This window comes from Micropterus dolomieu, linkage group LG07 (genome assembly GCF_021292245.1).
Source record: "Micropterus dolomieu isolate WLL.071019.BEF.003 ecotype Adirondacks linkage group LG07, ASM2129224v1, whole genome shotgun sequence".
In the NCBI taxonomy this organism is placed as follows: Eukaryota; Metazoa; Chordata; class Actinopteri; order Centrarchiformes; family Centrarchidae; genus Micropterus; species Micropterus dolomieu.
This window is the reverse complement of record NC_060156.1, coordinates 14,277,887-14,300,302: the sequence shown is the minus strand read 5'-3', so window position 1 is coordinate 14,300,302 and position 22,416 is coordinate 14,277,887. Positions and strand designations below refer to the sequence as shown.

Genomic DNA, 22,416 nt, shown 5'->3' with positions numbered 1-22,416 from the left:
TAAGAATTTCAATGACTATAAGGTTCAAGTGCAGACTCTATGCTTAAATTTAGGGTGTTTATGTCCACAGCATAAAAACAGCATTGGATTAATATATTTTTTTGTACATAGTTCCCAAATTTAAAGCACAAGAACATTATTTTTAAAAGATGACCAAGACTTGTATTGCAGCTATCTTTACCCCTTGATTGTGTCAGTTTGTTTGCCTTCGTTCCACCTGTGTCTTTAAGATCATTGTCTAAAAACTGTACTGAGCAACGAAATCTGCAAAGCTCACCCAACATGTGATGTGAACACCCTCAAACAGCTAAAAGTCAGCACTTTTACCTCATAATCTCTGTTTCATTTAAAATCCAATGTACTGGAGTACAGAGCCAACACAATGAAAACTTATTACCATCCTAAGACTTTCTGACTCCGCAGTAATTCTAAGAGTGAATTCAAAGTGTATTTTTATAGTGGAAATAAAAACTAAACTTAACTTCAAAGAAAATAACACATTCAGTGATAAAATATCCTAAAAACTAATGTAATGTATCTCAAACTTTAAAACCCTCATGCCTCACCCTCAGTACACCAAGCTCACGAGTATTTTTTCTCCACATTAAACGATGATCATATTATATGTTGAACAGTTGAAGTTCAGCTGCACTTAAGGTTATGGCTCTCCTACTTCTTTTATTATTGAGCCATAAGCTGGCGACAGAGTGAAATGGTGAGGGAATTACAACAGAATACACCAGACTTTGTTTCTCAATATGTGTTGAATGCTGATTATGTTATCCCTCTTCTTGATCCCCGTGTGCGTTTGTGTGTGTGTGTGTGTCTGTGTCAGAACGGGCTCAGCACTTGCTCTGCTTTATGGGACCTCTGCTACACTGGAGCACCACCACTTCAACCATGCTGTTATGATCCTTCAGAGCGAGGTGCACTATGTCCCAATATCTGCTGCAATGCAGTTACAATGAAGGTTCTGCTAATGTCTCCCGCTGAATGTTGTATTCAACACATTCAATTACATGCCAGACCAATTCAAACACCATCTACAACTAAGTTCTAAACTCTGTAACACCCTTCCTCCCTTTGAGACACCATATATTTAAGGTTGTTTACTCCGCCGTGTCTTGGACTTTATTTGCCTACCCTCATTAATATTAAAGGGGTGGACAAATTAGTAGAAACACCTGTCAGAATAACAGAATACAATACAACAACACCACAAACTGCAGTCTCCAAAATGATCATCAGCACCTCTTTGAAACAGTTAAACTGAAACTGAACATTATAAATGTCATGAAAAGCAGGAAAAGCACAGGTGAAACTAATTTCATTAAATATGGTTCTATTCCAACAAGTGTAAGCCCAGTAAGCCATGACAGTGAGCCAGTGAGTTAACTTTTCCTGCTATGACATGCCAACATCTCTGCTGTTGTCCTGCAGGTAGAACGGTGAGTGGCAGAAGATTAATGTGATGTCCTTGAAGGGATAGTTCAGCATTTTGGAGAAACACACGTATTTGCTTTCTTGCAGAGAGTTAGCTGAGAAGATCGATACAACTCTCACTTGTGTATGGTAAGTGTAAGGCTGTAGCCAGCGGATGGTTATCTTAGCTTAGCATAAAGAATATAAACAGGGAGAAGCAGCTGGCCTGGTGCTGTCCATAGGTCCCAACACATCTTCTTTGCATAGAGTTGAGTCAAAACCTGGGACATCTGTGGCATTTTGCTGTGTGATGAAACTACACAGTGGCCTTTTATTGTGGCCAGCCTAAGGCACACCTGTGCAATACCCATGCTGTCTGATCAGCATCTTGATAAGCCATACCTGTGAGGTGGATGGATTATCTTGGCAAAGGAGAAGTGCTCACTAACACAGATTTTGACAGATTTGTGAACAATATTTGAGAGAAATAGGCCTTTTGTGTACATAGAGAAAGTCTTAGATCTTTGAGTTCAGCTCATGATGAATGGGGACAAAAACTAAAGTGTTACATTTATAATTTTGTTCAGTGTATATTTAACAGACAGATGTGAGAGTGGTGTTGATCTTCTCATCTAACTCTCAGCAAGAAAGTGAATAAAAGTACATCCAACAATGTCAAAATATTCCTTTGAAGTAATGTAACTTGTACCTAAGATACCGTGCCTGTATGTAAGCGAGTAACAAATAGGTCATGCCACCCTCAAATCAATGTAATTACAGAGGTGATAGATTTTGTGGTAACTGGTTGAGAGACACTTTTTACCAGGTGACTGGGTTTGCATGAAGTTGTAATTAAAGACGTTTTGATGGTGCAGCTGAGCTAAGCCCCTGGCTTAGCAGGGTATGTTCCAGTGGCTTCATTATCATCGTGCTGACAACACAGTAAGCTGACAAATGTTTGCTTGAAATATCATAATGGATTCTGTTGATACTGGGGTTGAACTACCGCTGAATCATTAGCATATAAATGAAAAGAGTGGCTAATTCAAGTAGAAGAGGAAGCTCACGATTTGATCCACCAGCCCGCACGACCAATTCATTTAAAATGTAAACTTTTAAACGTCACTCACTCCCTTTGTATCTATCAATTTCCTCTCGTCATTCTCACTTCCTATTTTACTCGCCTTTCTTCTTCATCCGCTCCAATTGTGACAGAATGAGAGAAGTGCTTTGTGCCTCTGTTGTTACGTACTTCAATATTTGATGGGAACACATGAGCTCATGAAGGGAATCACGGGCGCGCTGAGACTGTGTTCAGACCTGGATTCTCAGCGCTGAAAGGGAAAACCGTGGCCATCCAGTTTTGAAGCTCTTAGCTAATTTCTGCAGGTTATTGTCATCCTCTAATTCTGGTCCTAGATCTTATATTTTCTCCACAGATAGACCTCTACATCAGTTCAAACCATCCTCTAGAGCAGGTTGCCTAAGTGGTGAACAAATTTATAATACATGATGGGGAGAGGCTTGTTTTAATGATAGAAAGCCTCAAGTGAGAGATGTTGCTTACTGCTAGGGGCAGGAGGGAAGCTACTGGCTTCCCTCCTGCCCCTTCAGAGATCCATTTATGTTTATTACCATTACGTTTTAGGTGTGCAAAAAGGCCTTTTTAATGAAAGGATTTTTGACATCATCAGGAAAGCAAAACCAGGGAGAGTGGTTCACTTCCTTCTATATAACAGTTTACTCTATAGTGAGCAGTAAATTTAGATTCAGACACTTACAAATCATTGTCATTTTGCCTCATCGCAAACAGGCGTTGTGTTATTATTTTATAAACCTTCTTTATATATCTATTAAATGTGACACATTGCATTGTGGAATTGGTATCAGAAAGTAGTGTACTTGCCATAAACTCTTTTTGTCATTCCTTTGGTGGAATCTTTAAGGGCACTATGTAGTTAATAGAAGTAGAAAGTAAATATTAGGCTGTACTGGGTGCTTGCTGGCTCGCTGTCACATTGTCATGACTTACTGAGACACTTGAATTGAACAGAGCGATCGTTAATGTTAATAGTAACACGTGCTTTTCATTATTACTATTTGAAGTTTTTTCTTTTTGAGTATTTGAATCACTGAAAAAATGGAGATGTGAGCAACAATTTAGAGATCTTGAATCAGGCTTTATAGTTTACACTTTATACAAACCCTTTAACAACATTCAACAATGAAAATGTTTGTTTTTTTAACCTTTGCTTATCAAAGTACCAAAGACTGAATATTTTCACACTAGCACGTCTGTCAACAAATCCAGTGATCTGTGATAAGATCATTTGATTTATTTTAGGCTTTTTGTGTGCATTTGGTTAGACTTGTTTAGAAACACTTTATCATGTTTTCTCTGTGTGTGTCTCCACAGGGTCACAATATCTTCTCCAACCTGTCGTCCACAGAGTACAGTGACCTCATGCAGCTGCTGAAACAGTCGATTCTGGCAACAGACCTCACACTTTACTTTGAGTATGTTCTGCTAAACACTGCCCTGCTTATTAAACTATTAAATCTCCGCAGAGCTTGGCTGACTCCAGTGTACTAACTCATTTACAATGAAGCACAGTGAGTCTGTGTCTGTACAGAGGTTTACTATATAACTTTTAGGTGATACCGCCCCCTTGTGGATTTGATGTAATTTACACCTGCATATACTGTTGTCTTGCTTCCCTTAAGAAACAGGAACACTTTCTTTGAGCTGGTCAACAAAGGAGAGTACAACTGGAATGTGAAGGCTCATAGAGACATGTGCAGGTAATGCCCTGCACACAGAAAAATGCTGTCTTTGAATCCCTGGAAACCTTTAAAATCATAAATACTAAATCCATCTCATTCCTCTCAGATCCATGATGATGACAGCGTGTGATCTTGGTGCTGTCACTAAACCTTGGGAAATATCACGCAAGGTGAGAAATACAGGATGAACTCTCTTCATGTGTTACAAAACCATCCACCTAGAGCTGAAACAATTGGCTAATTAATTGATAGCTGATTGACAGAAAAAGAATCAGCAACTATTTTGATAATAAATTAATTGTTTTAAGTCCTTTTTCAAGCAAAAATGACAAACATTTCCTAATTCCTGCATCTACATTGTAGCGATTTTCTGCTTGTCCTTACCTTATGTGATTGTAAACTAAGTATCTTCAGGTTTTTGGGATGTTGGTCAGACAAATAAAGCAATTTGATTTCATCACCTTAAGCTTTAGGAAATTGTAAAAATAATTGGCACATTAATCCGTAGTGGATAATCATTAGTTGCAACCCTACATTTTTCTTTTCTTTTATTCCAGGTGGCAGAGCTGGTGACCAGTGAGTTCTTTGAGCAGGGCGACAGAGAGAGATCGGAGCTGAAGCTCACGCCCTCAGTGAGTACATGGAAGCATCTCTGTTTCACTTCTGTGACCTCCATGAGCCGGTGATGCTGAAGATACATTTTCTCCACGGTTCCAAAAACATACTGACTGTGTAGGAAACACGAGAGCTTGCGTGTCGTAGTGTGGGGAAAAGTGAATTGTCAGCTCGACCGCTCCTCTGCCTCGCTGCTGTGCCAAGATCAAACTGTGGATCATTCTTAAAAAAAAAACTCCTCCTACACAGGATTCAAAGCAAACCCTGACCTTTCTATTCATTCAGCTGTAAACACAAGGCATTCTGTATTGTATTGTGTATTGGAGCTCAACTAGCCTTGACTGGCTGATAGTTGAGATGATAAATTGTCTCATACAGATGTAAAAACAAAAAATAAGAGAGTAATGAAAAGACTTTGGTCCTAACGAAGATGTTGTCTTAATTCATAATGTATTCATACTGTCCTCAAAGCCACAGCACCACATCAGAGGGGTACTGTGTGTTTGATTGAGGAGCTTTGAAGACTAAACTGCGTTGCAAGTTCTTAAAGGGGAAAAACCAACAGCTTTCTGTGTGCAATTAATGGCTGTTGACTAATCGAGCCAGGCCACATTGCCTCCACTCTGAAATAACTAATGCAGTAGCCTCAGGTCTGCCGCGTGTGTCAAACCTTTACCGCTCTGTGTGTGGGTGTTGAAAATTAAATATTAACTTCCAAGTCGTAGCCCAGTAACTATCTCTGAAGCACAGCCTCATTGGAGCCTCTTAAGTTCAGGCTGCAGAAGAATGAGGTAGAAAAGAAAATGAAACGTGAAATAAACGCAGTTGTCTTGAGAGCTGAGAAGAGAATTATCTCTGACTAAAGCAGTAACAGCAGCACTTTAGGGACTGCGGAGAAAGCCTGACCTATAGTAGCCTTACAGTAAGCAGAATCACATTTTTTTGTTTCTCCACTGTGAGCACAAATGTAGGTGTGAATGAATTCTAACTTTTGCTGTTTCAGGCCATCTTTGATCGAAACAGGAAGGATGAGTTGCCGGGGCTTCAGCTGGAGTGGATTGATGGAATTTGTGCTCCGCTGTATGAGGTAACGCTCGAAGCTTCGCCGCTCTCTGGCCTTCATTGTGTTGCGCTTGTCACACACACACACACACACACACACACACACCCGCCTCTGACATCAGTATTCGCTGTCCTTCCTCAGCTATTGTCCCCCACTGACGCCATCAATGAAACTGTCACTAACAGCTATTCAGCTTTCTTTGCAGTGGCAGATTTCACTCTGAAAGAGAAATGCCTTTTTTTCTCCTTCTTTTTGTTGAAAGCTCTGACACAACTTCAAGGTTGCATCCTGTTCTTTTGAGAACAGCAGAATGAGTGTGCACTTTCTGACTGTGAGGAAAAGCTCAGAGGCAGTGGAGTGTGTGAATAGAGCTGTGATGGTAGTCGGGTTAAGTCCCCTCAGTAAGACAGTGTGCTTTGGGCTTTATTGCACAGTGATAAAATAAGCAAGGGCTGACTCTTGACAGTTTGGCTAACACGCGGATAGAGAGGCTGATTTTTATTTTAAATGTTAGGGTAAGAGTTAGAGCTAGTGCTTATCTTTCAGGAAATTCATGGAAATCTATACTGTGTCCTCGCCTGTATAGTAATCTGTGTGCGTGTGTTTCTGAGTGACGTCAAGAGAGACTCACCTGGCCCTCCCACTGTCGGCAGCAGCGGCTGTGTGGGAGAAAGACGCAGGCTGACTTACTGAGGAGATCAGGTCTGTTAAGAGATGAGGCGTGTTGAGGTAAACTCATGAAAGCAAACAAATCAGACGGAGCAGTTGTGAAAGGAGTCAAGGATAAAATAGTTTATTCTTACAGCACCGGGTGATTTTCTGCTGCTTTTGTGCTGTTAAACTGTAAAGCAAGACCTCCTTCCTTTTTACTGTCATATTAAACACATTACTCTTAGTCATCGTGAGTAGACAACAAACAATAGATCATCTTCACATCTATTGAATTATCCCAGGATCAGTGTTGAAAGTTAGAGCAGACTAATCTTCTGGTTTCCCCATTGTTACTGGCGTGTGTATTGTTGATAAAAAAGCATCAAAGCGGCATGTGTTGTCTGCCTAGGGTGTTGGGGGTGGGGGTGGGGGGTCTCAACACTGCCTCATATACAGGCTGATGTTTGGAGAATGCAGATATGGAGCTCACGATCATGCTGCTGCCAATTAAATTTGCAAGGGGGAGAACAGAGGAAGTACAGAGGCAGCAGGGTTTTTGTCCGTGGGCGGAAGAGATCTCGTTCTTGATCTTGCTGATCTCCTTCTCCTGGTGGTGGCTCACTACTTTGTGGAATATTAATCCCCCATTATATAACCTTCCATCTTTCTACCCCACCACATGACAGTCTGTCTGTTCTTCTTCTTCTGAGTCTACCTCAGTGGAATAATGATGACAGTGTCCCACGGTGGATTTATACTGCGGAGAAGGAGAGAAATTGTTCTCCATTAGACAATGATCTTCTTTTAACTCACAGATGAGACAAATCCATAAACATGAAAGCAGTCAATGCATTCGGTTTTCTGTAGTTTTTGAAAAGTACAGCTGTATGTAGGCCACATGTCATCACAGTTGATTTTTTTTTTTCTTCACAATCAACACACACTTATTTAGCTCATCAGACTCTGCAACAATCATTTTCATGCAGATAACTTTCACCATGAATTGTTTGGTCTATGAAATAAATATAGAACTTCACTTCTTTATCCATAAAAGGACCTCGTTCTGGTCACATACAACGTGGAGGTTATTAAATTTGTTTATTTCGAATATATATGTAAGACAGAAACATCCAACAAGAAATAGTAATTAAAACAAATCAAAATGACAGACTTGCAATGAATTAGATAAAATATCACTGTTATTGTTAATTATTGAACTGTTAAATGACATAATTTTGTGTACAAGATAAAAAAAAAACTGAAATAAAGCATCTAAAAAATAATAACAACAATAAATACACCAGTCAGAATAGTGGCAAATTCTAATTTACTAAAGCCAAACTTGATGTCTTCAAATAGCTTGCTTTGTCCGATCAACAGTCCAAAACCCCCAAATTATTGATTTATAAACACAAAAAAAGCAGTAGATACCTCTGTTTGAGAAGCTGGAACCAGTTAAAATGTTTGGCCAAAAGTACATAACTTGTTATTCCATTATCAAAATAGCTGCTGATTAATTAATTAAATGAATTAATTTTCTGTTGATTCAGTTAATCAACGTATACTTCAGCGCCACATCGCCATATACAGTACACATGCACACATATAAAGCCAAATACATAACTGAGGCAGTCCGACTCCGTAAACAGCCATTGACTGTATCTCAAATCACGAAAATGGAAATCCATATTGTCTCCAAGGTCGCCTTGGCATCACAGGTAGACAGCTTCATAATTAGCGGCACACATATTCCAGCAATTACAATATTATGAATTATTGAGTCACACGCAGCTTTTCAAAACACCCTTCAGGACCCACTATGAAATCCTAATGAACAAAAGTGGGCAGACAGCTGTTTTTTTTAAACAAAGAAAATAGTCTTGATGTCTGAACTTGGTCACGTTATAGAGCTTTGCCCCATTCGACCACCCACACAAGTGTTCATATGAATTAGTGAATACACCCTCTGAATATAAATGCATCTCCAATCGCCCGCTTGCATTTAAAGTTCAGTTAATTGGCAGCCGTGCTTAGCTGTGTTTTCCCCAAGTGTAACAACAGATTTGATTTCCCTTTCATACATACAATCCCTAGTGTAGGTGTACTCAGTTACCTACCTATTTATTTCATTCATTTTTATAATGGCTACCCATTCAACTCCCATATATGTGTGTGTGAATAAATGTCATTTTCATTGTTTTGTATGTGGGACCCATGCCCACATGTTATATTTCCATATGAAATGAGGTTATGGAAACAATAACTAATTACAGACTGCCCTGGAAATCCAATACACACAGCATGGGGAACAAAATCTCCTCGTCTCTCAGGTAATTTATTAAAATGGCGGATGGCAGCTTTGTCTACACTGCCACTTACAGTTCAACACAAAGGTAACTTATCACAGTCATACATGTGTTTCTAATCTTTAAAGAGCAGCCATTTCACTGCCTTAAACTATCACACTGCTGGATGTTGCTGTTATTGTAGCAGGGTGTTCTCTGTATTGTTTCATTTGTTTTGCCCATATAGTGCATTCAATGAATAATGTGCTGCTTTTCTAGCCCCAGTCTGTTCCTCTCATGTATTATCGCTACATTGTAGTCACAGAGCAAAGGACAAAAATAAACACCCGTCGATCTTTGAAAAACGCAGGAGGTCGTTTCAACCAAACTCCATATATTGATGGTATTTCCATACTCCTCAATGACTCTAACCGTCTGAATGGAAAATGATTCTGTTTGATGCATGATAAAGATTTTTAACCCCTTTCTTAAGTTGCAACTCTATTTCTTAATCCAGGTAGCTGGACGTGATATTATACAAAACAGGCAAAATATTAACATGGTATTTTGTATGAAAATATAAAATATTTTGAAAAAACATCAAGACTTCTTCCCTAAGCTGTCTGAGGCAAAGATCAAAGCCGGCATATAAATACGGGTATATGTTTGTTATTTTCTGACTTTATATAAGACACAAATTTGCCCATTTTCTCGTTGGAAAGTACAGCCTCACAGAGCTGCCAGGTATTTTTATGAAACACAAATGCTGAGCGGTGTGTTCTGATATCAGTGAAATTGTAACACATGAGGGGCACAAACCGGGGCCTCTGCTTTTCATGATGATGGTATTTCTCCCCCCCCCCCCTCTAGACTCTGGTCAAGTTGAATCCCAAACTTCAGCCGATGCTTGACATGATCAAAGCCAACAGGGCCAAATGGGAGGAACTGAACAAGAAGAGACAACGTGGCCAGAGTGTTTCTCCACCCGCAAGCCCCTGCAGTGGCGACAGCACAGAAACAAGTGGCTATGCTGTGGCCAAAACGGGCTGCCCACCCTGCTGTAGCGGCGATGCTGATGGCACACCATCTAGACCTTTTAGTTAGCTTCTGATGCCATCTCTGAGCTGATCTCTTAGGCTTATTTCCTCTTACATGCAGCCTGCAACAGAGGCAGTGCAGTGCATGCAGAGGGTCTTGGGCTCTGCTCCTCTTCGCTTTTGCTACTAGAGATGAGCTTTAGACTTGAGTGCGGCGCAATCATACAGGTTTTTCTGCTCCCTTCAGTCTTCCTGTGCTGAGGGCTGACAGAACTGTGTTTGGCAAGCTTGTCGGAGCAGCTACAAATCAGCTATGTCAGAAAGGAAACTCAAACCACTGTGTCAACATGTCAACCAGTGAGTTAACACTGACTATTCTGGGCAGTGCACAGATTTTCAGCACAAGGCATGGAGAATATACGAGAGGAATGTTCGTTGCTGTGGTTCGTTTTGCTCTTGGTAACGTTACCTCCTCGTTGCTCGCATTTTGTCCGGGGTAACAGAGATATTTTTTGTAAATCTGTACATACGCTTTTGGGTTATTAATAAGTGCTGTTTAAAAACAACCTGTACACACTGGATTGTGATGTGGCTGTAGAGTTTCTGAATTAAAAGGGGTGCAGGAACAGCAGGACCTGTGACATTGCTTGCAATGCAAATTGAGTGCCCCGCTCCTACCCTTCCTGTGCCTTGTTTTCAAATTCTAATGAAAAATGCATGGCCTCCTCATTCTTAGAAAGTCAGGAAATCCATGTTAACCATGACATGTTTTTGCCATAATTTGTAAAACCAATGACTGCAGTTATGTCTTGACCCCAAGCATTAACATTACATATAAAAAATAACTATTTTGCTCAGTTTTATATATGCAGGATCTCACTTGTCACACACACACACACACACAATGTGCCTTGATGACGTTGTTCTGATATCACAATCATTTCTGAAGAAAAGGTCCTTTCATCTACTGATGTATCACTAACCGCTGAAACATAAAGCAATGTAATGTTATTTAATATCAACTCCTCACTAAACTACATTTAAAATAATAGTTTAGAATAATAGAAATTACACTTACTTGTGTTCTGGCGAAAAGTTAGATGATGAGACCACTCTCACATCTGTCTTATAAATATAAGGCTGACAGTTAGCTTAGCTTAGCACAAAGACTGGCAACAGGGGGAAACAGCTAGCCTGAGTCCGTCTAAAGGTAATTTGCCAACTAGCACATCTACAGCTCATTAATTCAAACATTATAATGACTTTATAATAAAGTCTGTTTAATCTGAACAAAAACCTACGTGTACTGTTGTGTCAGACTATTCCTCAGCTAGAAAGACCGGTAACTTTCTACCGTTTCGATGTTAGCCAGGAAACCCCCCCCCCCCCCCCCCCAAAAAAAAACACCAAATTGCCTTTTACCTCTTTGGTTTTTGTACGGATAAGATAAATGGGATATAACTTGTTAGTCTGTGAACTTAAGAGGTGTTGGTTACCTTTGGATAGATTCATGCTAGACGTTTCCCTATGTCCTGTCTTGTGCTAAGTTACGCTAACCAGCGCCTGGCTGTAGCTTTATTTAAAGGTGCCATAGAATGGAAAACTGTATTTACCTTGGTATAATTAAATTTAAAAAAAAGTTCAGGACATGGAACTGACATACCGTGAGTCTCAGTCATATAACGTTAGTTTCTTCCTTCATATGTAACTCTTGCACATGCAGAAGACCCCGGAAAAACGGGCGAATGCCACTAAATGCCAGATGTGACATATCATGTGGGATCAATAATATTAACGCCCCCAAAATTTACATATACCATCCGACATTACAGAGAAGCGGTCATATGAGCTCATTGAGCTACAGCTGGATCTCGTTCAGAATGTCTCAGAGAAAAGTGCTTTTATGGTTATGAAGAAAAGGTAAATATTTTCTGGTTTTCCCTCTGATGTCCTCTGGCTGCTCTGCCTCAACTCTGTGATTTATTAAGTTTCTTGATGGACAGATAGCTTTACTTGTTGCTAAGACTAGAGTAACCGCTAGGTGCTGCTAACGGTAGCTACTGTTATCAGCTGGCTCTGAATCAGCGGTCCTGAGCTTAGTACTAATGTTTGACCCCGGAGCACAAAGCTTCCAGAAACATAAATAGGATGGCTAGCTGCACAGCTAACTGAATAGCTATCAGCAGCTGCTGATAGCAGTAGTTAGTGGCTAAAGTAACTCGTAACATACAAACTCCTTACATCACCAAAAGTGGAGGCAGAGCAGCTGGAGGACATCAGAGGGAACAGAAAATATTTCCACCATCAACTGTAATCCAGTTTTACCGAAACCAGTGAAGAAAGTTATAAAGTTCTTTGTCCAGTACTGTACTGTAATCAGTGAGGCCTAGCATCATATAACAGGCCTTGATTCGCTGTTTAGCTATGCCCCGCCCCTCTGCTGTGCTTGTAGAAGTTGGCCAATCAGAAGCAAGTGGGCTTTCAGGGAGGGTGGCCTTAAAGAGACAGGAGCTAAAACAGAGTGTGGTGGAGGGTGAGGAGGTGTTTTTGAACATTAAATTATGTAACAGTTAAACATTTTCTAGTAGAAACCCTAAATACAAGTATGAACCTGCAAATAAGTATTGTACGGCACCTTTTAAGGGAAAAATACGAGTGTTATCCTCTGATCTACCTTGCCGCCAGACAGCAAATGAGCATATTTCCTAAAATTTTGGCCTTTTCTCAAAGCTCACAAATGCTACTCAAACAACTTTTACAATCTCCAAAAGAAGACTGAGACACTGAAACTTACAGTACTGAAGTGCCCATGCAGTCACAAGCTGTTATTATAAGCATTATGTTTTTGGGTGGGGGGAGGTGGGGGGGGCGGCATCCTTATGAATTGTGTTGTAGATTTGTTAATTGGAGTTTAAAATGTGACTGTGCACATTGTGTGGCATGGATCTGTGTGCTCTACTGTATTTTAAATGAAGAGCTGAATTGAAGTCGACTAGATTTTTTTTTTTTTAATTGCATGTTTTATGCAGTATTAAATTCAACCACTTGCTAAGGATGTAGCAAACGTGAGCCAACAAATACCTCGTATTTTGTCATTATCTCATCGGAAATGCATGATTTAAATTCTATTGCATCATGTTATGTGAATTATGAATATTGCTGTTCTATTTTTCTATTAGGTCTCCAAATGTGGCCAACTTCTACTTTTTTGCAATGTATCCTGCTTCTTGTATTTCTTCTTTCCTCTCCCAGTTTAGGTTCATTTACAGCAGGCTAAACTGAAAGAAATGTAAGGCATGAAAAGGCAAATGTGCAATGTTTCTTTTCAGAGTTTAAATAAAAATATGCTGCTACACGTCTTCTGGTTTATTCTGACACAAAAGTACACTTTTCGAACACTGTACTCGAGTACAAACTTGAGATACTTCTACTTTATTTCCATTTAATGTTACTCTGAACTTATAGTCCAATAAAGTTTAGAGGGAAATATTGTACGTCTTACTCCACCACAAAATATAATGAATTGTTATAGATTAAACTACCCAACAGTAGATCAGATTGTTAAAATTAGCCCCACCTCTACGATAGTAAAATGCTTCTTACACTTAATTGCATTAGTAATAACATTCTAATAATATAATAATGGAAAAGCACTCTCAGGTACCATTTTTTCTGCATTTGAAGTACTTTTACTTTATATTTCACTAATAATACATACATACCTTTATTTAAGTGACACTTTAAATGCAGGACATGTAATGGACTATGTCTATATTCCAGTATTGCTACCCTTACTTCAGTAAATACCTTCACCATGTATTCAGCCTCACAGTATTGTACAGTATTTCTCCCAATGCAGTGCTGACCTCATGTGGACAAATGTATTTTTACACATGGAATATGTCTCAATGAAATACTGCAGGAATACACACATCTCTTTGAGATAAAACTAATGAATAGAAATGATGCAGTCTTGTTAGATTCATCTGTCATTCTGACAATTACATTGATCAGAAAGAAAGTCTCAGCATAAAACTAGTGTGATATAGCTGCAGTGTATTTCATTGTCCTAGGCTGAGCTCTATTGCTGTTGATAGGTGGCGGTGATGTCATTAACCAGAGTGTGGGAGGCTGCGTGGGTGAAGATGACTCCCAAATGAGACTGAATGTAGAATTTTTTTTCCTGTCAGGGAGCAAAAGGTAGACTCTGTTAAACCGATATGTACTGGATTACCTTGAGCTCAGTGTGGCACAGGTAGAGGAAGAGCAAAACAAAACAAAATCCTGCTCCTATTGACCCTCCTGGCGCTGTCTTGAAAGCAGAAACAAAGGCGATGATGTATGAGTTGATGCAGATGATTTCTGTTGTATTTGACAAAAGAAAAAACAACTGGGATGTTTTAGTTCAATTTATTGCACAAATAGCATTGACAAAATGTACTTGTTGGCTGTTATAATGGTGTTAAGAGAAGAGGAAAATAACAAGAAAAAAAAGGTATATCCATAACATTTACAAGCTCTCACACGTTTTTTGACAGAGGTAAAATGTCACATGATGGGTCCCTAATAAGTCCTCTTATTTGGGGAAAATGTTAATTAAAAGGACATGGTGGTCCAGGAAAATGTGACGCACAGATCAGAAGGAGAAAAAAATGCAAGATTCCTCAGAAAATAGCTCTTTTTAAGCTTAACTTTTCTTCAGAAGCGATGGTTAACAGTGACAAATAGTACAAGTTTGGTATCTAATTGTAGTACATTACAGTATCCATTCAAAAAACCTTTACACAGTACATATACACTAATGAGGGAAACTACTTCCGAATGAATTTCTTTAACAACAATTATATGGAGCAGAAATAATTTAAGAGGGTCTCAAACGTCAGAAACATAAAGTTAGATAGATAGATAGATAGATATAAATCTATATCTCTATAAAATCTATCTATCTATCTATCTATCTATCTATCTATAAAAAAGCTATAAAGTTGTAGCATTTAACAGTCACAAATGTCTACAGCTCTCAGAAGGGTTATCTTTGCATATGCTGATAAAAAAAATGCAAAATTAGCTGTGTATGAAGTTACTAAATGTGCGTGAAGGTTGTGGGTTACACAGTCAAACACATGTTTACAGTATGTTTGCATGATCTGATGAGTCTTTGGTACGATGTGAGCACCGGGATCCATAGGCCTAAAAATTTGAATACGCGGTCACACTGAAGCAGGAGGCATGATCAGAAAAAATAAACACACACACAGAGTCCAGAAAAAGTTTCTTATGGCAATAGGTCAGTACAACAAAAGTCATGAGGGTGAAGAAGATGAACTAGAGACACAGAAAACATCATGTCCAAGTTAATTTTTCTCCACAAAGGGACTCAATGCACACCAGCTGCGTGTATAGTAGGAGTAGGGGACGGCAGACAAAAGCTTTAGAAAGGCACAGAGCTTTAGAAAGCGCATTCATCTTGAACTTACCACTAAAGGAGTGCCATACACACACACACACACACACACACACACACACACACACACACACAGGAAAAGTAAAAAAACACAGATGACTTAACCATGTTGGCAAGGTTAATAAGAAATGGTTAGACATAAGCAAATATGACAAAAATCAAGGTTTTGTTGCATCATGTCTAGTTGCATCGTGGCTGTAGAGGTCATGACCCAACAGCAAAAGTCAGTGTCACCATGAATGACAATGATTGTTACAGCATACTAAATGCAATATAATGTAAAAGAAAAGGTTTAGGTGAATCAATAAATGGCACCGAATGACACTTTAGATGAAAGACAAGATTCGCTGTTCGTTTTTTAAATTCATAGTATCTATTAATCCAAAATGCACAGGGTGCTTTTAGAAAAAGTGGTGAAGTAAAGATGGACAGGAACGGGAAATTAAAGGAGGTTCCTGTTGCCGAAGATGTTATTGGGGTCCACATAGTCCTTGACAGACTTGAGCATCCCCATGCCGACATTGGAGACGGTCTCTCTCATCCACTCCTTCCGAAGTTTCCCCACTGAATGACAGGAGAGAGAAAATAAATAAATAAATAAACTCAAAGAAGAGGACCGAGGGGGAGAAATAGAGGAATCGGCACGGCTGATTGCTCAGCAGGCTGCTGGGAGCCAATCAATCTTGTGAGAGTGAGTGAATAAACAGAGGGTGATAAATGCTTTTATTCAGAGAGGAGAAATGTTTTGCATGGCATGATTTATGGAGCTCAGCAGACTATCAAACTCATTAGGCTCTGTGTGTTCCCAGAGGAGGGGCCGGCTGGCGGCTGTAGCGGGCCGTCCCCGGCTCCCTCACTCTTTGAGCCACCACTCCCCTCCATTTCCCTCCCTCCAGAGTCACTGGAGCATTTTCTCTGTGTGTGTTTCTGTCTCATTGTGCACACGAGCGCGCTCCTCCAGCTGACCCGCGAGGCTGTTGTGCTTGCTTGTCCTGAATGCCGCTCTGCACCCTCTGACACTGGCCTGATCACCAACAGGGTGCCAAAACCAACCACGGAGCACCACACAATGGTCCTCTGTCAGCGGGACTTTGGCTTTCAGCCGCTCTTCACCCTCCCTCCTCCTCCTACTCCAAACCCCTAACCTGAGGAGCGAGAGCGGCTGTGGCACGAAGCCTAGTGAGGGTGCCCATTGCTTCACCAGCTGTCCAGTCCGACATACTCCACAGCTTCTGTACCCGACAGGTTCTTAGCGGAGATTCTGGAGCCAGCGAGTGGTCTGTTGACTGCGGAGGACGGAGAAAACCTCACTCGAGAGCCAAACTCTAGTTAGGGAACTTGAAATAAAATAAAAACGTTTTAACCCCAGACACAATGAAGACCAACTTTGAGCTTTCACATTTTCTATAGATGCTGAGGATTTGAATTCAACATTTTTGTTGTTTGGCATTTTGCTTTTATTCGATAGTGGAGATAGAAGAGACAGACAAAAAATGAGGGGTGGGCAGGGGGAGTGACATCCAATGAAACTCCTGCCCGAGCTAAGCAGGCAACGGCCCCAAAAACCCTAAGAGCCCCAAAAGCCTCAGGCTCACCGTTAATAAATTACAAATTTGTTAAAGTATTTGAACCACTAAGGTACAATATCAACTGACGTGGACCTCCCAGTATTAGCTTATTGTGTGGCCCGGTTGTGTTCACATTGGTATATATTCCTAAATAAATTGGATGTTTAATAAATTTACCACAATATAAGTCCAACTGCTAATGTTTGCCCCAGCACCACCTAAAAGGCTAATCCTGTAATGTTTAGCAGAGTCTAATTAGCCAATTAAGGAAAAGAAAAATAATGAATCAATCGTCAATTGTCAAAAAAGCCAAAACCTCTCTGGTTCCAGTTTCTCTCAAAAAAATAAATGATAAGAATGAAAACCACTGTTAATAGTTGCAGCTTTAGGAAATCAGTTTAGAAACAATAACTAGTCATTATCAGAAGATTTTATTAAATAAGGCAAAGAGCCTTAATCAAAGGACTTGAGGTTGGCAACAACCAACAGAAATTAACATAAAATATGTCAGATCTGAGCTGGGTAAATGTTAACTTTTGGAGGTCATGCCAACTTCAAAGAAACACATGATATCTATATTCCAAATCTCAAAAAGATAAATTTGAGAACAGAGCGGCAGAGAACAGGTGCTTCTCGCTGAGTAAACACTTGAAACCAGCAGTCTAATCATTTCAGATTAGATACAGAGGCCTGAAAATAGGTAAGGTGTATGATGGGAGTCTTCACACGCCTTCCCTTCCCTCTCTACACGCCTCTCCTTGCATCACTAGCAGGAGAGCTCCAGTGTTAATAGGGCATGTTGAGAGAGCGGGCCGCCCTGATGCATTGGTGCGCCCTGTTATCAGAGTCCAGCCAGGAAACCCAGATGGGGATCAGCCATGAGGCTGGTGAGGCCCATCTCTTGACAAAACAGGGCAGACAGCGGGGTCACCAGGGACTCTGATACCACACGCACCTCCAGATGGTGACAGAGGGACCAATCAGATGCTACCCAATAACTAAGAAAGTACCCTGCTCTTCCCAACCTCGTCCTCCTTCAGTCCTTCCTCCTTGTTCCACCTCCGTCCCTCCCTCCTCTCAGGAAAAGGAGAGAAAACAGAAGGTGCTGGGACTGCATCATTGCCTCCATCACTGTGATAATTTACACATCTATCTTGTCATATTCTCTCTTTTTTGCTTGCTATTGCAATCAATCTCTCCAGGCTTGGTCTGTGCAGCTGAGACATGCAAAGAAGTGCAGGTAGTTATTTCAGAAATGACAGATTTATTTTTTTTGTCATATTTTTCTTGTGTGAAAAAGCGCCGGGGCAAAGGCAAGAGGGGGGATTCACTAAATCAGGTCATTTTTCTATCTTTTTTCTATCCAGTTGGCAAGGCTAGTGAGATGGGAGCTTTGCAGGGCCACAGGGTGAGGATGCTGGGCACCCCAGGGTGGCCCTTATACAGAGGAGACTATAGAGGCCAGGGTGAGCCTCAACCCCTCGACACGCTGCTCTCACTCCTGTGGGGCTGCTCTGACAAATGGGGGTCAGGACATGGAAGACAGGGTAAGGTAGTGGCCCTGTGCTCCTGTGATATGGCCGAGCCGGAGTATTGGCTGAGAACCCACGGTGCAGGGCTGATAGATGGATGGCTCTCCTGGTGATGGATGTTCAACAACTCTTCACCGCTGTGACACTGGTGACCTAGTTAAAGAGGACATTTTCTCCCAGTGTTCTCAAAACCAGCGAATAATCAAACATATAACTGAGCTTTTGCCTTTAAGTAAGTGTGATAAATCTGGCTCCATCCAAAGTTAAAATTGTCAGTATTTCTGTGGGCAGCAGTCAACACATGGTGTGAGCTGAGTATTATGTCCTGCAGAGAAACAGGTACAGCACTCTACACGCCCAGATTCACTTACCTACGCCCACGCGGCCCAACACTGACCTGCTGTAAATACAGGGCCACAAAAATGTATATTTCCTGTGGTGCCCTCCCACCTCACCATCCTTGACTACATCTGTTTTGTTTGATACACAAAACCCAGTGAAACTAGCTCCATTTGTCAAACGCTGATTGTGGGCAGACAAACCGGTCTGTCTGCGCCCAGATAGCGAGCCCCACTGTTATTAATCACAATTACAGAGTGGGCCTCGCACGCAGGAGCTGCATCAATATCCCCTCCTCTCCCCCCTGTCACCTCCCCGTGCTGCTCGGGGTGGCTGGGCCACCGTTTGGAGGTCAGTATACAGCCAGCGATAACGGCGGCATCATTTACCCCAGCCGGCCGCCTCCTTTTTATTAGCAATCTTTTAATTTTGAACCCGTCCCCGCCTTCAGGAAAAATTGCCATTTAATATCACAGCTGATTCACTGCATACTGTTTTTGACAGGTGTGATGAATAGCCTGAAGTGATGTATGAAAACAGCGAGGCGGATGGCAATATAGATAAGGCAGCCATTTCGGTTAGCCCTGATGGGGCCCAGAGAGTTGTTTTGCCGCCCTCCCCTGCTCACGTTTCATTTGGTCACTGCTGAAAATGAACAAATAGCTGAGTCCGAGCCATTCGTCTGAGCCACAGGAACATCTTTTGGACACGAGGGAAGCAATCAAAGATCTCTGACCAAATGCACATTTACGGCACGACTGGCCGCCTGCTCACTAGCATGGAAGAGCTAACTGGGAAAGCTCACCATGCTGTCTTTGCCACTCAGTGCAACCTTTTCCCATAAATTATAATCTAGGAGACAGTGTGAATATCATGAATTATGTGCACCTGTTTAGTACATGTTTGCAAAAACAGACCCAATATTTTTTTGTATGAATTTTTCAGGTTGTAGTACCTCCATGGTGATGTGACAAGCTCCCTCCATTGGCAAGGATCTCATCTCTAGCTGCATGCTGGGAAATACAAAAATAAAACCACATTCAGTCATACTATATAATACTTTATTCTGACATTCACTCTCTGGGGTGCTGGAGATGTAATTAGGATCTATGAAAAGACTGTACTAAGCCATAATGTTGATAAAAATCAAACTGGTCGTACCTCCACTTGTTCATACACATGTATTGGATCACTGAGTCCCCTATAGTTGAAGGCAAAGTAAAAGTAGACACATGCACCAGCGTCGTACGTCTGAGTCACCCTGTAAGAAACAGGTAAGAGTTGTGTTTAAACAAAAATATTCCTTAATGTTTCCCCTTCAGCTGTGAATTTACATAAAAACAGAGAACAGTGTTTTGTCAAGGAGCACCATTTTCATACAACAAATGCATTTTTTCCCCCATCATAATCTGAACACAAAGTAAAATGGGAGGTTTGGTTTTCCCCTGTGAACCCCTGACCTCATTTCCATTCATGGTTTCCAGAAAGCGGAGGCAGCTTGGAAGCTTTGTCACCTTTAAAAACATAACATTATCAGCCCTTAAATGGCTATCAAATGCTTTTACTGAATCATCTAAGCCATTAGTCTCTTTGATGCGGGACAGAAAATTGACCAGTTTGTTTGTTTTACACAGAGCTAAATATCCTTACTGTTCACGTGACTGCTCCTAGATAAAATGCAACTTTGATTCTCCCATCAGTAACATGTTTAACAACCACTTTGTTACAAATAAAATGATCTACAGATTGCCCGTTCTCTCTCTGGCTTCGTTTCCCTGCGGAGGAGCAGGGTGCAGAGCCCTTGTTCATTTGACATGGCCCATCACCTGGCACACTGACTGTTCTAGAGGTTAAATGGACAAATCAATCATGTGACAGACTGCAGCCGGGGAAATGAATGGCTGCAGCATAATCAGGCTGAGGCCTAATCTGTCCGCAATCGGCAAGCAGAAGCCTGGTGCTTCTCAACCAGCTTGTGTGGCTCTTGGTAACTCACCAGGGGTCGGGTGTAGGACTGGGTATGTGACCTGAATACCTTTTTTTTTTTTTTTTTTTTTTAAATGTATAGATGATATACCAAAAGTTGGCAATGAATGTCTGATCAGATTCAATCCAATAAATTATTGGCCACTATTTATTCCTGTTTGAGTAAAGTTTGCTAAAAACTACAGTGCTCAGCTGGTTTACAAAGTTACTTTGCCTTTTTTTTTTTTTTTAAACAATAAAAGAACATATTTGTGACCCATTTTTAGAGATTTTTGTTTTCAGTATTAACACAGATAGGGTAGGGAAGCAAGAAAGTATCAAAAGACATTGGTTTTGGTCTCTTCATGGGATATGGTGACTTTGGGTTCTTTTGTTAAATGAAAAAAGTAGAAATTTGTAGAAAAAATGTTAATACTTGTTGTTTGGTTTTACTGTTTTTGTTCAGAAACTTAGCAAATTGTATCTGCATTTGTCTGTTGTTGTTGGTGGTTTTAAATGATATCCAGCCCTAATCTGGACCTATATGCATTAAGACTGTCATTTGCAAACATTACCTGCATGTGGATAACGGTGTAAACTGCACTCCTCTGTCTTTACACTCTCGAATGATGCGTGCCTTTACGTTTCTGCAAATGTCTAACACCCTGGAAATAAAGTAAATTGCAGAATAAAAAAAAACAAACAGAATTGCCAAATGACATTCAAGTTTCACAACAAAATCACATCCTAAACTGTGACATTTGTGTATTTAAAACATAATAGTTACATGTATAGGGAACTCACATTAAAAATTATTCAAATTCAGAAAAAGGCCAGAAAAGGGGAGCAAGAGGAGAGACTGACTAACATGATGCCCATTGTGGGAGAGGTTCCCACTGGTGTGGAAATGGCCGCCAGTACTAAGCATGTGCAGCCATGTGTGGAGAGTGGAGGATGGGGAGGAGGATGGGTAATGAGCCAGGCACATATGCTCGCCTCAGTGCCTGATCTCTTGGTCTCTCCCGTCAGGCATGTTACACAACATGGAGCTCTGTGTGCTCCTGGTTGTTGTTGATGTTGTATGTGTCTGTGTGCGTCTGTGACAAAATGATGATGAAACCATGTAGAAAATGCAGAAACTCACCACATGTGGATGTGAGATAAACATGTGGCTCACATTGCATTTCCTCACACAGATAGGACTCTCCTGGTGTGTGTGTGTGTGTGTGTGTCACTAATGGCGTGTTTGTAGGCTGAGGAGTCAACGTTTCCGCCAACACAGAGGCAGTTAATGTGGGGAGGGAGAAGGCAAGCATGAAGGTGAATGTCAAAGACAGAGGCAAAGAGAAATAAACTAGAGGAGGAGAAACAGGAGAAAGAGGAAGAAATAGGACTATCTTAGGACAAACTGTGTGGGAGGTGAATAAGGAAAAATGTTTACAGCTATTTAAATTAAACTGAGAGAAGCCTACAGCTCATATCAGTGTATTTACCTGTCCCAAGGCACAGAGGTTTCAAAAGACTCCCCGATCACATAATAGTCCATCCCCAAGTCCTGCTCAGAAGACAAAATTAGCATTAGCAGGCTGGTAGGTTAACGGTCACTGAATTAATTTCATAGACTGAGTAAAAGAAGGTATATTTATATGAATACTAGAAACCAGGTCAAAGGGGGGGGGGGGGGGGGGGGG

The 22,416-nt window shown here is 40.8% G+C and overlaps 2 protein-coding genes and 1 long non-coding RNA gene across 4 annotated transcripts in view; 1 reads left to right on the top strand and 2 right to left on the bottom strand.

The window, feature by feature from the left end:
- The window catches only part of pde11a (phosphodiesterase 11a), a 37,697-nt gene extending 26,463 nt beyond the window's left edge, over positions 1-11,234 (top strand). Inside the window, exons 14-20 of the mRNA XM_046054200.1 lie at positions 836-926; positions 3,839-3,939; positions 4,147-4,224; positions 4,313-4,376; positions 4,764-4,838; positions 5,825-5,908; positions 9,691-11,234. Coding sequence (XP_045910156.1) covers positions 836-926; positions 3,839-3,939; positions 4,147-4,224; positions 4,313-4,376; positions 4,764-4,838; positions 5,825-5,908; positions 9,691-9,924 — 727 coding nt within the window. The 3' untranslated portion in view covers positions 9,925-11,234. The remainder of the gene's footprint in view (positions 1-835; positions 927-3,838; positions 3,940-4,146; positions 4,225-4,312; positions 4,377-4,763; positions 4,839-5,824; positions 5,909-9,690) is intronic.
- Positions 6,653-12,248, bottom strand: LOC123973854. Its single transcript, XR_006825712.1, has 2 exons — positions 12,099-12,248; positions 6,653-7,292 (listed from the first exon to the last, which is right to left on the bottom strand). It is a non-coding gene; the product is annotated as an uncharacterized LOC123973854 (long non-coding RNA).
- A 2,004-nt stretch (positions 12,249-14,252) lies between these two features.
- The window catches only part of agps (alkylglycerone phosphate synthase), a 30,291-nt gene continuing 22,127 nt past the window's right edge, over positions 14,253-22,416 (bottom strand). The window contains exons 16-20 of one of the 2 annotated variants that reach the window (XM_046054812.1): positions 22,219-22,280; positions 21,301-21,390; positions 19,922-20,021; positions 19,716-19,773; positions 14,253-15,885 (exon numbers count right to left, since the gene is read on the bottom strand). In XM_046054812.1, coding sequence (XP_045910768.1) covers positions 15,764-15,885; positions 19,716-19,773; positions 19,922-20,021; positions 21,301-21,390; positions 22,219-22,280 — 432 coding nt within the window. In that variant the 3' untranslated portion in view covers positions 14,253-15,763. Of the gene's footprint in view, positions 15,886-17,304; positions 18,575-19,715; positions 19,774-19,921; positions 20,022-21,300; positions 21,391-22,218; positions 22,281-22,416 lie in introns of those variants that run through there. The other variant, XM_046054811.1, reaches the window with a different exon arrangement.